The sequence below is a fragment of the Aspergillus campestris genome (assembly GCF_002847485.1).
Source record: "Aspergillus campestris IBT 28561 chromosome Unknown P168scaffold_17, whole genome shotgun sequence".
Taxonomy (NCBI): domain Eukaryota; kingdom Fungi; phylum Ascomycota; class Eurotiomycetes; order Eurotiales; family Aspergillaceae; genus Aspergillus; species Aspergillus campestris.
Genome location: NW_020194352.1, coordinates 328,200 through 344,197, shown reverse-complemented (window position 1 = coordinate 344,197; position 15,998 = coordinate 328,200). Strand labels below are relative to the sequence as shown.

The 15,998-nt window shown below is 37.8% G+C and overlaps 5 protein-coding genes across 5 annotated transcripts; 2 read left to right on the top strand and 3 right to left on the bottom strand.

Annotated features, from left to right (window-relative positions):
- Positions 1 to 3,428: 3,428 nt before the first annotated feature.
- Positions 3,429 to 4,435, top strand: P168DRAFT_276928 (uncharacterized protein; the record flags this gene model as incomplete). Its single annotated transcript, XM_024835590.1, has 2 exons — positions 3,429 to 3,923; positions 3,973 to 4,435. Exons 1-2 carry the CDS (start codon positions 3,502 to 3,504, stop codon positions 4,433 to 4,435), a joined length of 885 nt encoding a protein of 294 aa, XP_024688595.1. The 5' UTR covers positions 3,429 to 3,501.
- A 5,447-nt stretch (positions 4,436 to 9,882) lies between these two features.
- Positions 9,883 to 10,321, bottom strand: P168DRAFT_322756 (uncharacterized protein; the record flags this gene model as incomplete). Its single annotated transcript, XM_024840601.1, has 3 exons — positions 9,883 to 10,008; positions 10,057 to 10,122; positions 10,178 to 10,321. The coding sequence occupies 3 exons, from the start codon at positions 10,319 to 10,321 to the stop codon at positions 9,883 to 9,885; spliced, it is 336 nt and encodes a 111-aa protein (XP_024688594.1).
- A 499-nt stretch (positions 10,322 to 10,820) lies between these two features.
- Positions 10,821 to 11,827, top strand: P168DRAFT_330810 (uncharacterized protein). The gene is made up of 2 exons (XM_024841631.1): positions 10,821 to 11,361; positions 11,412 to 11,827. Exons 1-2 carry the CDS (start codon positions 10,851 to 10,853, stop codon positions 11,801 to 11,803), a joined length of 903 nt encoding a protein of 300 aa, XP_024688593.1. The 5' UTR covers positions 10,821 to 10,850; the 3' UTR covers positions 11,804 to 11,827.
- Positions 11,828 to 14,090: 2,263 nt separating this feature from the next.
- On the bottom strand, positions 14,091 to 15,128 carry P168DRAFT_293869 (uncharacterized protein). Its single transcript, XM_024837903.1, has one exon. It carries the CDS (start codon positions 14,871 to 14,873, stop codon positions 14,199 to 14,201), a length of 675 nt encoding a protein of 224 aa, XP_024688592.1. The 5' UTR covers positions 14,874 to 15,128; the 3' UTR covers positions 14,091 to 14,198.
- On the bottom strand, positions 14,985 to 15,609 carry P168DRAFT_83010 (uncharacterized protein). The gene has a single exon (XM_024842163.1). It carries the CDS (start codon positions 15,512 to 15,514, stop codon positions 15,095 to 15,097), a length of 420 nt encoding a protein of 139 aa, XP_024688591.1. The 5' UTR covers positions 15,515 to 15,609; the 3' UTR covers positions 14,985 to 15,094.
- Positions 15,610 to 15,998: the final 389 nt, after the last annotated feature.

Here is a 15,998-nt window from a genome sequence, read left to right as displayed (position 1 = left end):
CCCTAATGACCCTAATGACCCTAATGACCCTAATGACCCTAATGACCCTTAAAAATACTTGGGGGTTTATGACTACTTAATACCTAGGTCTAGACTCTATAAATATAACCAGCAAGAATCTAGGAGAGGGATCCTTGGTTACCCTGCTATAAAGCCACTAATTCAAGCACCCTTCTAACCACCTGCCTGTGGCCCTACCTAGGATCCTAGCTTGGACCCTGCCTCAGACCCTGCCTAGGGTCTTGATCTCTCTTAGTATATCTTATAAACTATCTACAGCTGCTTGATAAAGAGTAGAACTAGCTAAAGATATTAGACTACTAGCTTACTTATATCCTGTAGCAGATATTACTAAATAGCCTTAATATTATTACTTATATAAAATCTCTTATAATAAACAGATATTAAGATAATTATCTTCTTCTTAATAAATATATTCTACTAGCTATTTATATTATTATTAGTAAACTAGTAACTACTTGAAAATATATATCTATATAATTCAGATTTTATAAAGATTCTTAATAAAATTATTATTATAGACCAGGCTTAGTCTAGAGATAATTTACTAGTTATATAAGTCCTAAGACAGGCTAGAGAGTATAATTATCCTGGGTAAAATACTAGCTAGTATCTTGCTTATTAGAATTATTATATATAATATCTTATAGGATAGTAGGTGCTTGACTAGAAGCTACTTATATTAGACTCTTATATAAAATCACGCGTGTCTTAGCTATTATAATATAAATAAACTTATAAAACTAGCTTATAGTGAATTTAATCTATTAGTAGAGAATATATTTACTTATCTAGTCTATATAATTCTTAGTAGTAATATTATAATAAATCTTTATACTATATTAATATATATTAAATATATATTATATAAGAGTATTAGTCTCCTAGATTATATAGTAGTCTATAAATCCCTGAATCTAGTCACAGACAGACTAGTAGTAACCCTAGCCCTGGGTTAGGGATAGTAAGCTCATAAGTAGCTATAGGCTAGACAGGCCCAGAGACCCTGTGAGAGACTACAGGCTAGTAAAAGAACTAGTAAGCTCCTGGCTATAGTATTCTTTATTCTTACTAAGAAAGAGAAAGTCTTTATTTATTATAATATTTACCTTTCAGGCAGGCTTAGTAAAGAATATATCCTAGTCTCACTAGTAAGCCTATTTATATATAGCTAGTCTATCTAGATCTATAAGAATGGCTTAATAGACAGCCATGAAGCAGGCTAGTTTAATAATTTTTAAGAGAATTAGAAAGTAATTATAATAATCTTTCTAGCCTAAGACCTTCTAATTAAGTATAATAAGAGTATAGACTATAAGACAGGCTTATTTAATTAAGTAAACTTATTAATTTAACAAGGCAAGACAGAATTAATAATAGGTCTTTTTTAGAGAGGTCATGTATTATAGCTAGTCTATAGATTCTTTATAAGACTCTTTATAAGATCTTGAATAGGACTTTATATAAGATCTTATATAGACTTCTTACTAGCTATAATTAGAGTCTTGTATAAACTTCTAAATATACTTTTATACTTATATTTAATATACTTAAAATTAGTATCACAGGCTAGTCTAGTTATAAGACACTTATATATATATAAAAAATATAAGAATCTATTATTATAGCCAGGCATGTTATATAATTATCTCTAGATTTATATAGGCTAGTAGAGGCTATATGGGTATAATCTCTAGTTCTACCTAAGCTATCTTAAACTAGATCTCTTTATTAACTTATATAATTACTTACTACATGACTTGTGTTACTTATCTTATAATATTGGACTCAGCGGTCCAAGGATAGTGAATAAGAGATATTCACTGAGGATATTCACTAATTCTGATATAGTGAATGAGACAGGTATAATCAAGTGAAGAGATCAAGTGATTAAGAAGACTTAAGACATATATATATATATAGTCATATATATATATGAATGATCAAACTAATAGATAGAATCAAGAAGTGATAGAGTGATGATTTTTTAGTGATTCAAGAGGACTGAATCACTATATTTATAGACAAATTCTCTTGCCACATAGAAACAAATAGAACAAATAAAGAGGCAATTTGAGGCAAATAAAATGACATCATAAACAAAACTTTTAGTCCCTTTCCATGGAATAATGAGGGAATTATTCCAACATATAATAATCCAGATTCAGGCCTTAGCCTATTCCTAGAGGTCCTCTAGATTCCCTAGGTCTAGGCCAGGGGGCTGCATGTAAATAATTAGATCATGAAACTAGTAGTCTTTCGGGTACCCTGGCCACCTAGTTAATTATAGTTATAAATTAATTATATCTTACTTAGCAGGCTTAATTACACAGGGCTTAGGCTACTGATTCTAGTAGCTATTTATCTTAGTTACTAGTCTCTAGTTACAGGCTTCTAGCTCTATAGGTTCTGGGCTAGACTTAAGCTTAGGACTAGATAATACTTAAATATAATATAAGTTATAACAGGTTAAAAAGACCTGTTAACAAGTTATCTTTCTAAAAAATCTCTTACTAAAGTTTATAGCTTGTTAAGAATTAATTTATCTTAGCTAATCTATATATAAGTATAAAGTATAATTATATAATACTTATTAATATTCTCTTATAGACTTTAGGAATTAAGTTATATATAAATAATTAGACTTATAATAATACTAGATTCTATTAAGATATATCTTAAGAATAAGAATAAGCTAGGTTATAATTTAAGATAGAGCTAGCTAGATAAGATTCTAGATTAAAACTAGTCTTTAAGTCTCCTGGATATAGCCTGATATAGTATTCTTAGATAAATAATAAGCTTAAGTAAGATAAGTAGCTAGCTTATAAGACTATACTTTATATTTATATATACAGCAGATCAGGAGCTAGTAAGAAAATAAATAAAAAAAGATTTAATCTATAATAAAGATACTTAAAGATAATTAGAAGTAAGAGAAAGAAAAGAGAAAGTTATATATATAATAATAAAAATCTTTTTATCTAGTAGAATCCTACTCTAACAAAAATTTCTTTTCTAAATCTTTACTTTTTAAAAATTTCTTAAAAATCAAGTATTAATAATATAACTCTTAGATTAAATTATCTTATATTCTAGTAATAAAAATATAATATATTAAAGTTTAAAGAGAATCAGGATAATATTCATGTGGAATAGAATTAAAAATAGATAATTAATTCTAATACACCCATGACCCTCATCAAAATACGCTAAAATTAATTCCAACGCACTGCATTGGAATTACTGCCATTGGATAGGCTGGAGAGGGCTAGCTAGGACTAAATTCTAGGTCTAAAATAGTTTAGTCTACCCAACCCAACATTTTTCTTAATAAGTAGTGGCATAACCGCACCGCAAAATCCTTACCAAGCCGCACCTACGTCTAAACCTAGCCACTGAATCCGCAACAAGTTGGTTCCTACCCGCCCTGAACCCGCACCGAACCGAACCGAATGCCACTCTACGCAAGAGCTGGAAATGTCATCAACAACTGAGAAAGCGTTCAGTATCTATGAGCTGAGCGAGCGGATACTTCTGTGTTTGGATAATTATCTGGAAATAATTCGAGCCCAGCGTGTTTGTTGTACCTGGAGAGATGTTATCCAGACGTCCCCGGCGCTCCAGGGGTTTTGCTGGTATCGACCCAACAATATCAAGGACACTCAAACGCAGTCAATTTCTGGTGAAGAAGGATGGATATTGAACCCTGCTTTTAACCGGATGGCTGTTTCAATATCCAAGAATGAAACATGTGGGGTACTACACGATCAGGGAAATTTTACCTTGAAGGAACGTATCTACGACAAACCTGGATCATGGACGACTATGCTGGCCACGCAGCCTCCCTGCCAGCGAATGGTGGTAGAATTCAATGGTGATTATTCTGATGATGACATACTGTAAGAAGCCCTGTGTCTGGGAAGTCTTTCATACTGATATAATACAAAGGTCCTATCTTATTTTATCCACGCATGGCTATCTTCTCGCAGGTGATGTCATGGCCGTCCTAGCAGAATGCCAGAATCGAGTGCAACACAGCCTCGATATTACAGGTGTAACATATCATGAGGATGGCCAACTAATTCCATGGTTTAGTGCCTGGTGGGATAGTTCGAGCTGGTTAGGTCTTAGAGAAATACCGGATGATGTGTCGATCAAAGTTGCAAGCGAGCTGTCATGGGGGATGGGATCACATCCAGTATTCTCTCTCCAGCGCCTCGATAATCAGAACTATTTTCTGCATGAGATGATAATATATAATGGGCAGAAATACCAGGGGAATTCTAGTTTCTCATTTGTGCCATCCTGCACCACAGAGTATGAAGCAAATCTGTTGGTGGTACGCGAGCATCAGAAAGGGTACCTGTCAGATTGTAGTCATATCTACCGCCTGCTGTCTGATATAGAATAATAAATAACTATGTATATGCCCTAACTGTGACCAGTAGGCAATACATGACTAGAACTAATCACATCCTAATAAGTGGGTGTAATAGAACCCTACTTATTTTTAAGTATAGTTCTATTTCTAATCATTAAGCATGGCTTATAATTAGCTAAAAGATTAGGAGAATCTTATAGAGTTTTATTATTTTTAAGATAAAATACTCTTATAATCTAAAGTCTATATAAATTATTTTTTATAATTTCACTTTATTAAAAAAGTCTGTCTTAATATAAATAAAGAATTTTACTTTTTTTTATAAGATAATCTAGTATGATGTATCTATATTTAATAAGTAATAAAGTATAATTATTATTAATTTTTTTTTAATAATATATTAATTTTTTTAGACTAGAGATAATAATTATATATCTTTTTCTTAATCTAATATTATTAAGTTATAAAATTTCTTATTTTTCTTAACTTTTATAAGTAATTATCTTATTATTTAATTACTAATTATTATATATTTATATCTTATATATCTTTATAATAAAAGTCTAGTTATTTTTTAATTATAATTAAAATTATTTTCTTAAATATATTTATTCTTATTTATATAAAAAGTAAGATACTCTTTTAGCTATAACTAAAATTTAGAACATAAATAAATTTATTCTTATTTATATAAAAACCTGAATACTCTTTTAGTTATAACTAAAATTATTCTTTATTTTTAATATAATTTAAATACTACTAAGTACTAATATAACTAGAGTGGGTTAACCTGACTATTATATCTTAATTATAACCTCATTATTAATTACTAGTCAGGTTAGGATATAGATTTCTAATTAATTATTATAACCAGGCTAGGTTAAAGCTTAAGATTTAATTTACTTACTATTAATTACTAGCTAGGAAGACTAGATTATAATAAATATATTAATAATTACTAGTTAATTAGTAATTAATATATTTATATTATCTTTATAATTTATTATAAATATATAATATTTATAATATAATATTAATACTTTCTTAATTAATAATTATTAATCTTATAATTTTTTATTTTAATTCTTTAGATTACTTATAATCAAGTTATTTAAATATTTAAGCTTTAAAAAAGAGTAAATCTTATAATTTATTATTTATTCTTTATATTATTTAAGATATTATTAATAAAATTAAAAAGATTATATTTCTTTAATTATTTAAATAATATATACAGGCTTTAATAATAATTTCTTTTTTTAATTCTTATTTATATTATTATTTCTATTATTAATATTCTTATTATTATTATATTATAATCTTTTTTTTAAGTATAAAGATAATAGAATCTTAATTAATTTATTAAGATATAATTAATTATAATAATAATAATAAATATCTTAGGAGTTATTAAAGAGATATTTGATATTATATTATTAATTATAATAAGATTTCTAGTAATTAATAATATTAGTTTAACTAGTAATATCTTATTAATAATTAATAATAAGTAAAAATATTAATAAATATAATAATATACTTACTCTTTATATTAAGATAAATCTTAAGCTTCTTAAAGATCTTTAATAAGAAAATAAGTTTTTATTAATATAAAAAATAAAAAAATATCTTATTTAGTCTAGATAAAGAGTCTAAAATAAATAATTATATATTAATACTTAGATTCTAGCTATAATAAAAATAAAATATTTTTTTAAAGATAGTATAATATTCTGAATATTAATTAATATTATTATCTAGTTATATAATAATTTTAAACTTCTTAAGCTTAGATATAAGATTAAAAATAATTATAATAATATAAATTTAACTTATTACTTAATATATTTATTAATAATACTTCTAGAGCTTCTTATAGACTTTTTATAAGTTTTTTAAAATTTATTATTTTTATAAGACTTTATTATTCTTAAGATAACTAATAGAAAGATCTAGATAATTAAAAAAATTATTATAAATATTATATATCTTATAAATAATAAGACTAGTATTCTCTAAGAGATAAGATATAAAAATATAAAAAAAATATAAAAGCTTTAAAAGATATTTTAATTATTTTTATTTAATTAATATAAGATAAAGATAATTAAGATCCTGATTATTTTAATACTAAATAAATTTTTTAATTAAGTAACAAAGTTTTAGTATATATTAAATTATAAAATAAGAGAAGTTTTATTAAGTCTTATAATTAAAAAAAAGATAATATATAAATCTAAAGTTTAAATACTAGACAAACTAAAATTATTTATAATATTATAAACTAGTATTTATAAATTTACTAATCTTTTAAATCTAGAATAATAATAGGTATTAGTAAATATTAGATATAATTTATAAAGAATATCTTAATATTATATTAATTATAACTAAAATTTTTATATTAATAAGATTTATAAATCTTTTTTAATTATAATTAATATCTTTATAGCTAAAGTACTCTCTTTAGTTATAGCTAATATCTTTACTAAATATTCTATATATCTTTTTAATAATGCATATAATATTACTAGTTACTAGAAATTATAAGAGAAGCTATATATATATTTTATTAAATAACTTAAGTAATCTCTTCTTAATATACTTTTAATTTAATATATTTAATTAATAAGATAATAAGATAGTAACAAGTAAAATAATCTATTTACAAGTCTAAAATATAGAATTTTATATTATAAAATATTTTTTTTAAAGAGTTATAAATATACTAACCAGAATAAGTATAAATAATAATATTTTATTTAAATAAATTATTATTTTATATAATTAAAAAAGGATAGTCTTAATAATTTTATATAAATTAAGATTAGAATAGATTAATTCTAATCTATCCTGTGTAGACCCATGGGGCAGATCTAGATTGAATTCTTTGATCTAGGAATCTGGTGGATCAGGATCTAGATCTAAAAGTTGGATCTGGATCTGCCCCATTTCAAGGTCTACACAGGCTAATCATAGGTCCTGCTAGTCTTGACCCTAATCCCAGTGCGCTCACACTGGAGCAACCCCCATAGGATAGAGGGTATGTGGTGCCCTTTCAGAACACTGTAGTAGATGATCAAGGCAGCAGCTGCACGTGCGGAGTTAGTTGTGCTTGCTAATCTCGGAGACTCTGGTGCTGGTTCCTCCTTGTGCTATGGGTTCTTTTTATACTGCTGAATAGCCTTTCTTCACTCTTCATTCTTCCTCGCCTATTTGATAACCTCGCCCAGCGCTATCAGCACTTTATCTAGCTCAATCAGGTAATTTACAACACTGTCAAAACGTTCGCACCATATGACCTCTACAAGTTCTTTCAGTAGGGTGAGTAATAGGCCCTCCTGCTCCTCCACATTTGTCCGATGAATGATAATATCAGGACATCATTTCACGGCGCGATCGCGTTTTGCCTTGCGGTAGCGTTGATTTTGGAATATTTTGATGATTCCTTAATTACTGTGGCTGTAGCCTGGGGATATCCATATGAAATTGAGAACCCTTGATGTTCCGGGGGGGGCAGTGAACGTCCTCAAATAGCGCCCCGGATTATCTGCCACTTCAGCTGAACACTGATACATCATTCGGCACGATGAGTACGTCGTCTAGCAATAGCCATAGGGCCTTTTGGGGTCCTCTGCAGGGAACATAGGAAGCCGCACCCCGAGGATATCAATAAGAGAGTCAAACTGATTAATAGTCACATCCCGCTCCGATGCCATATTCGAGATGCTCCGTGCGGATGCTTTCAGAAGCTCGGTACCGTCGGCCCAGTTTGCGAGTCGACAAAGCCAGTCGAAGTGTTGAACATACTCCCAATTGTCTCTAATTACAGTGTCTACATGGGCTACAAAGTCGAAAAGCAGGTAATTGATTGGGATAATATTGGCTTTCAATTCGCCTGACTATAGGTGGTCCTCGTAGAGCTTTTCAAGTATCAAACTTTTGGCCGTCGCGACCTTGAATATCTTCTTTCCAATCGGAGCTGTCGCCATTCTCTTGTCAATGTCTCAAGAGAGGGGGGGGGATTCAGTCTAGACGTCTGGAAGCTGTTTATGAGCCTTTGTGCCTTGTCTTTGTCAAATTGTTCTATCCACAGGTATTATAAAGGTTCCCTAGAGCACATCGAGGGCGAAGTTAAAATTCCAGATTTGGGGGAAATACAGAAGATCAGATCAACCATCGCTCTCGAGAGACTGCCGTCTGTAGGTATGATCATTCTCATGATTTGTTTTCTACCCATCTATAACAATCCTCTATCAGTTGAAACTAACACATACGACCATAGGGTGTGGAGAACAGGGCTTCCCGTCCGCTCAGCCGTACTTAAGCCACACGCCGGCCGGTTAGTAGTATGGTGGGTGACCACATGCGAATCCCGGCTGTTGTATGTTTTTGTTTTTTTTTTATAGATTTCTGTTTCTTATCTTTTGTTCTCCCCAATTTTGATTTCAATTGCAAATCTTCTCCCTTGTGTACAGTTCTCATCGACCACCAGACCCACCTCGGGCGGTCCATTGACATTTCGGACTTGCTAGCTTTCCCTTCTCCGGCTACCAATGTCCACCAGCACCCATGACCCAAAATAAGTTATACCAAAGCTCTAATTATTCTGATTCGTCTACGATATCTACTCAGTTATCTTGGGGTGCCCTACGTGATATCAGGGTCCAAGTTTTTACGCATGACTAGCTAGAGGAAGGCCCTACTAGCTACATAGTCAACGCCTGTAATAGCACGATTCAATAATAAGTAAAGTGATAAGAGCGCCCAATGACAACAGCGTTCCCAAAACGGAGCACGAGTCGCAGGTTAATATCGGTGGGAAAGGTCTGAACTCCTCCATAACAATTATACCTGACTTCCCGCTAGTGGATTTTTGAGAATATAACCGAGCCTTTACCAGACTGTTAAATGGGTAAAGCTCCTTAGGGGCTCTAGCAGACTAATCTTTACATTGATTAATCTCCTTATCCATCAAGGCCAAGGGAGAACATCACGGAGATTTTCCTAGCTAAATCAGGCGATGATGTATGAAGCTTGGTGGCTAGTGACGATGGAATTGCTGGTTTAGCCATGGTGATCACCCTGAAGGAATGTGATACCTTAATGAACAGAAAAGAAGATTAAAGACAGCTGCAGAGTAAGAAGACCAGGGACGCAACTAGCGCCGCTTCTTTCACTTGATGTCTACACGAACCCTGTTAGAAATCTAGTGAGGGGACCGAGTAGGTTTTGGGTTGCATCAGTAGATTACATACAGAATACGCTTCTCCTGTCACTTAGCTTCTTGTTAAGGGTGCTGGTGATATTGGCTCATTCCAAACGGAACCCATGCTGTGGCTTAGACTCATAAACAGTACTTGGAAAGCCCATGATCGGTCAAGACATGATGATCCAATAATGTGGATCGTATTCCGAAAGTATTTAGCAGTATGCCAATGCATAGACAGTCTGAGAATATAAAATCGGCGAGGTTCCTACGCCTGGCCTTTCTTCGGCCCTCGCTTGGCCACCTCAGCAACCAAGTCAAAACCAATGGCCTGATAATGGCCCTGGAACAAGAGCTGCAGCCGGGGACGAAGGATCTCCTTGATCTCTGCGTGCTGCGGGTGCGTTTAATGACATCGCCCAGCAAGGAACTGCGCGGCTACAGTGCACCGCTCTGCTGCATCCAACTCAGAGAAGACATAGCGGGCTGGGATGCGCTGGACAGAGATCTCCGGGAATCCATTTCAGCGCGCCTTGAACAATCACCACCTGCGAGCAGCATACTCGAGTAGTCTCGGCGAGCGTGCGCTCCACATGATCCATATCGTGCAGTCGCCACGATAGGAGCGCTCTGTCCAACACCTCGGTCTTATTGTCCATCCCCCCAGTCTCGGTACTCAGCCGGAGCATCGACTTCCCCATCTTCATGCTGTCCCAAGAGCCTATCTAGCGCTTTCGCTCACAAATTGCTCCTTTGCAAACACATCACCCATCGCCCATGAATCATACAAGAGCATCGGTTCTACAGGAGGAGATGAAAGGCAAGGCCAGGGAAACAGCCCCAGCAGTGGCTACTTCTCAACCTTCCGGGTCGTGATGCCTGCGAGGAATTCCCTAGGCACCCAAGCCGTGCTAAGCCAATCACGGTGATAAAAATATATATATGAATAAAACTATTACCAGTCCTACCCAATATGCAATAGCTGGGATGCACTAGGGGTCGCCTACTACGCAATTATGTCTAACTCGGATTGTTGAGAATAGAAATGGTCATATAGAACCTGTGAAAACAAACTAATTGTTTTTGGTAAGGATCGGAACGAGGTGGGTTTCCTGATTATTCAGGCCAATCATAACCGCCCCGCATGAGAACTTTTTAACCTCCGAAAGTGCTGGATGAGAACCCCACCATTCCATAGACATTCTACCAGGACCAAAAAGACAAACAAACGACGAAATGTGTCAAGACTGTGTTCCCGGTCTTGCAGTGGATGGTTATGACTGCGACTCAGATTTGGATTTCGATTCTGATAACGAGTGCGCCTGTCCCCATGACCATAAGGCGCATAAGCATGAACATGAACATGAATATCAACCCGAACAGCAACACAAGCATGAACATGAACAGGCTCCTATAATCAATCAAGAAGAGACAGGTCATTTTCAAGAAGTGGCATTCCCCTCCGACCCTTTCTTCACACGTCTGATCAACACCGCCCATCAAAACAAAGATGGAATCATCATCAACGACAGTGCACGTGGCCTAAAACTCACCTACTCCCAGTTTCTGCACGATGTGCAGATGCTGCGTCTGAAAATCCAAAATGCTATTCCCTCCAGCCTGCTTGATGCAACTGGGTCCTTCAAAGATGGCGCTGGCTACGTCGCCGTACTAGCCGAAATCCAGTACCCTTTTTTTGTGGCGAGCTTGGCGATTCTCTCGATGGGAGGTGTTATTGTCCCAATGGGTGGGTTTTTTTTTCAATTATCTGTTGTTCTATACTAATCATGACAAAAGGGCATGCCCCTGAAGCAGAGCAAGTACTCGCTATTGTAGAAGAATCCAAAGCGGTAGCTCTAGTGTTTGATCCTACCCAGGTGGACGTGTCATCAGCCATATCGAAAGAGAATGAATCTCTAATCCAACTCCCCATCGATATCAGCCAGGCTCAACAGAATTCTGAGGAGCATGGGCAGTTCCGCTTTGTGACGGCTTCCGCAGGCGATCTGGCGTTTTCCGCTAATCGTCCGGCTCTTCTTCTCTACGGCGGTGATGGTGAACCTAACACGTTGACTCGCCAGAGCTTCTATGATCAGGCTACCGGTGGTTCAAATTCAGCAACGGCGGAGATGTCGGATGCAATGATGCTGTGTATGCTGATTTGTTTGTCTTCTGGACCGGCGCCATGATAATGAACTCAAATTGCACGCTCCTCACTATATAAATGTCCATACATATATACTAGCAAAGGACTTCTTTGCAAATGATACTTTTAGTAACCTATCCTACTCTGTGGAAACCCACAGTTGGAATGCCTTTGAGGCAAGATGCCAAGCACTTCGCTGTATGCCTCAGACACCTTTTCCGTCGCCTTTCTTCCTATCAAAGGACAGCTCTCGATGCGGTATGCGTTACTCTTTGGAGAGGAAGGAAGAATTAAATGCATTGGAGGCGCTAAGCTTCACGGCTCCGCCTTAATTGTATGTCTCGCTTGGGCGCTGAGCTGGGGGGCCAACCAGTTGATTTATCCTTCTCTATTACTTATATCTCAATTACGAATATCTCTACGGCTACCAACTTGTATAGCGCCTGATATTGAAGTATTTTTGCTAATTGCGTATGTGGAAGATAAATCAAACCATAACTCATCCCTTTACTATCATCAACTATGCCATATCAGACTGATTTATACTCAAAAATGATGAATTATATAGATATGTAATAAAATGCGCTTACTATTATGACACGGGTCTAGAGGCCATCATCAACTTCTTAACAAGATAGAAGGTATGATAGATAAGAAATCAATATAGTTATTTTGTTCCTATCTAGTAAAGAAATCTTTGATAAGTTAGCCGTGATTAATTAGCTGCCTAAACAGAGGCTGTATAGTTCCATTAACGTCCATATTATTATAGACTTTAAAATTCCGATTATTGATCCTCTCCTTGAGCACCAGGATAATGGGGTTAGACAGCACACAGAAGTAACTAGTTTCTGGGTACACCAGGTATCCCGACTCAATGACTGTGTTAACGATGGTTAATCCCCGAAATTCCGGGTTACACTCGAAGGGGAAATCAAGCTCAAGATCGACATTCATATTGGAAACGCTATCTAGCTTACAGACTAGCTGATTAGAAGTTATGACATGATATTTCCCAAGAGCCGGAACCTTTAATAGCGCGGATCTAAAGATATGAGAGCTCTTAACATAGGACCAGAGGATAAGAGATGATGTCTCCAATGTATTCTGGTAAAACAGAGCATCGCCAGTATCTAGAAGAATCTTGGTATACTTGATAGCAATCCATTTCATGTATATGATAGGCTGTCCACGAGCCGTGGCGTGTTCAAGGCTATGGCTCATATCCTACTCCGTGGCTGTCAATTTGCCGTCCCACGTGGTGGACTAATTGAATAAACCACTTGCTTGAACCAACGAGTCGCGGAATAGTAGAAAGAGCCAGGTCCGGCCGAGCTTCGGGTCGTCCAAGCTGGGTTCAAAAAGCAGCCGCGCCACTTTAAGGGCAAGCTCATACTCGCCCGTCGATTTCAAGCGCTTCATGAGAAGAGATATGACATGCACACCAACCTCCCAGGAGTAAATGCGTAGGGATCGGCCTCCTCGTGGTATACCTTCCTATTCAATTTACCGAAGGCCTTCTCGAACATGGCTTCTGGAAGGCTGGCCAAAGATCTATTATCATGACCAAAAGTGCCTTTCTTCTTTTAGTATTTTCTTTTCTTCTTCTTTTTTATCTCCCCCCAAGCGCTAGAAACAATCTGTCGCCATAGACATATTTTTGGTTTTAGTATATACATACGACCACAGGGTATAGAAAAACAGGTCTGCTTCCCACTTAAACCCCCCCCCCGCCCCCAACCCTTTTTTTTTCGTAGACACTGACTTACACGTTATGCGACCGATACGAGTGGTCACTAATATCTGGTATCTGGAGGTCATAGGGGTCGCAGGGGTCCTTAGCAGGAGATAGCAGGATTGATAGGAACCGGTTTAACTGCGACTTGACGTGCGCCCCTGGTCCGATCGGAAATCATCTGGCAAACAGAAAAAGGGCTCAAGGGCTCTCTTTGGAAAGGGTTTGGGGTGATCACTGAAAGCGTATTGCTCCTGAGGAGTAGGGTTGTGGGGGGACGATTGCTGTATATCTCGGGTGGGCAGGGTTTGTGTGTGGAGTCTAATTTTTCTCCACTATCGCTCTCCATCGCACGTTTTTTGGCGCCTATTGATATTTCGACACTGATCATTCCTCGTAAGATTCTTCCAAGGGACGCGATTACGGCGCGGAAATATATCATGGAAAAGCGCGGAAACTCCGACTTCTTGTACGAACCTAGGACTGGTGCCGTGATCATACGATGATACATTCGATGAATAAACTTGCGCCATTGCGCACCCAATGAAAATAAGCTTGACTACAAGCAATGAGGGAAAAAAGCAGCTCAATGATAAACGCATGTCACATGTTCGTATTCACCTTTTGGTTCATTACTAGTAATGACTTATCTATTCATAATAAGTGCGGGCGCTTTTCGGTTTATAAAACTGTCGCTATCACATCAAATCAAATAAGCCGAAGCAAAGAAGCTCATCACCATCCATGCAAGCCTGGGCATCTCCCTGGCTGCGGAGCCGGTGAAAGCGGGCGCAGAGGCCGAACTGGAGTTTCCGCTGGCAGACGAAGGGCCAGAGGCGGTCGTGGACGATGTATTTGAGCTAATTGTGGGCGCTGCACTCGACGTTGTAAAGGGAGTTGGTTCATCGGAAGATGTCGCCTCCTCAGTCGACGACGGCGCACTGAAGGGAGAACTCGTCGTCTCCTCTGCCGGTGACAAGGAGGTGGTCGGGGCGGCAGTGGGTACCGTCTTGGTCTCAGGCTCCGACGTGGACGTGGTCACGGGCGCCGGCACCAGACCTCCCTCGAGCGTCGGGACGGCATAAGGGGGATCGAACAGACCAAAGTTACCGCATCCGTTGCACGGCGAGACCCACGACTTGACCGCCGGGGGAGCCGCCAGGACAGGCCGGCAGCGTCCGTCGGGCGGCGCGGTGACGATGAATGAGGCATCCTCAGACTTAGGGCAATCTGTCCCCAAATCACCCAGCGTCAGTTGTTGCGTGGCGGATCCTTGGATGGTCGAGACTTCGGTCAGGTCCAATGCGAAAACCACGCTGGTACCGCTGGGCCCGGCGCGGCCGGCTGTGTTGTACCCGGCGAGCGTGTCGACGACCATGTACACGGACGGGGAGGTGCTTTGGGGGTGATAGTTGTTAGTTTAGATGAAATCAATGCGGGTAGAGAAAGGGGCTGTGTGCAAGGTCTTACAATGTGTAGTCAAGGTGGGAGTTGACATAGGTGGTTGGGTAACTGTGGCCGTCGGTTGGCCAGTAGAACAGGTTCACAGTGCCGGCAGAGCTTTTGCAGCGTTAGTGATTATTCTATTGCAAGGTTTTCTTATGGATTCTTAAGATGAGAAGACTTACGCGGTGCATGTTGTTGGGCATGGGTTCGGTGCCTTGGTGATGGTAGTCGGCACGATGGAAATGTCAGTCGTTGGCGAGATGATTGTTGTTGGCACGTAAGACGTGTCCGTCTTTGTCGTGGGCGAGGGGGTAGGCACATAAGACGTATCTGTCGTAGGCGAGGGGGTAGGCACATAAGACGTCTCCGTCGTCGGCGAAGGGGTAGGCACATAAGACGTCTCCGTCGTCGGCGAAGGGGTAGGGACATGCGATGTCTCCGTCGTCGGTGAAGGGGTAGGGACATGCGATGTCTCCGTCGTCGGCGAAGGGGTAGGCACATAAGTCGTGTCCGTCGTGGGCGAGGGAGTAGGCACGTAAGAAGTCTCCGTCGTCGGTGAAGGGGTAGGGACATGCGATGTGGCAGTTTTCGTCGAAGTTATGACCTTATAAGCCGTTGCAGTGGTAGTGTTCCACAAGGTCGTCGAAAATGTTTCTTTGATGGTCACATAGGAGACAGAGACAGTTGGACAGGTGTCTGTAGCGGTTGAGACTGTCTCGGAGGAAGGGGCAGGGACTGTGCTGGAACCCTTCCACACCGTGGATGGGCTGGTTGACACGGTCTGCTCCAGCGCATGGGTGCTGGCGTCGACATTCACACCACGATGCCAAGAGGCCGATGTGGACGACAGGATGGTCCGCTCGGGGTCAGGACTGCTGTCCCAAGGACTGTGCCGGTCAATCCGAGGGTCGGGAGCCTGACCAACTTCGCGTTTTTAGCATTAGTTCGAATTCGTTTCTATGCGATAAGCGGCATACCTGGGCCATCAAAGGCTTCACCTCCAGCGACCAGCAGTCCAACTGCGGTCCAGAATGGAAGAACAGACAACATAGTTACG

Coding starts and splice junctions, on each gene's coding strand:
- P168DRAFT_330810 (XM_024841631.1), top strand. CDS start 10,851: ATGTGTCAAGACTGTGTTCCCGGTCTTGCAGTGGATGGTTATGACTGC. Junction 11,362..11,411: donor AGGTGTTATTGTCCCAATGG/GTGGGTTTTTTT, acceptor TCATGACAAAAG/GGCATGCCCCTGAAGCAGAG.
- P168DRAFT_293869 (XM_024837903.1), bottom strand. CDS start 14,873: ATGGTCGTCGACACGCTCGCCGGGTACAACACAGCCGGCCGCGCCGGG.
- P168DRAFT_83010 (XM_024842163.1), bottom strand. CDS start 15,514: ATGTCCCTACCCCTTCACCGACGACGGAGACTTCTTACGTGCCTACTC.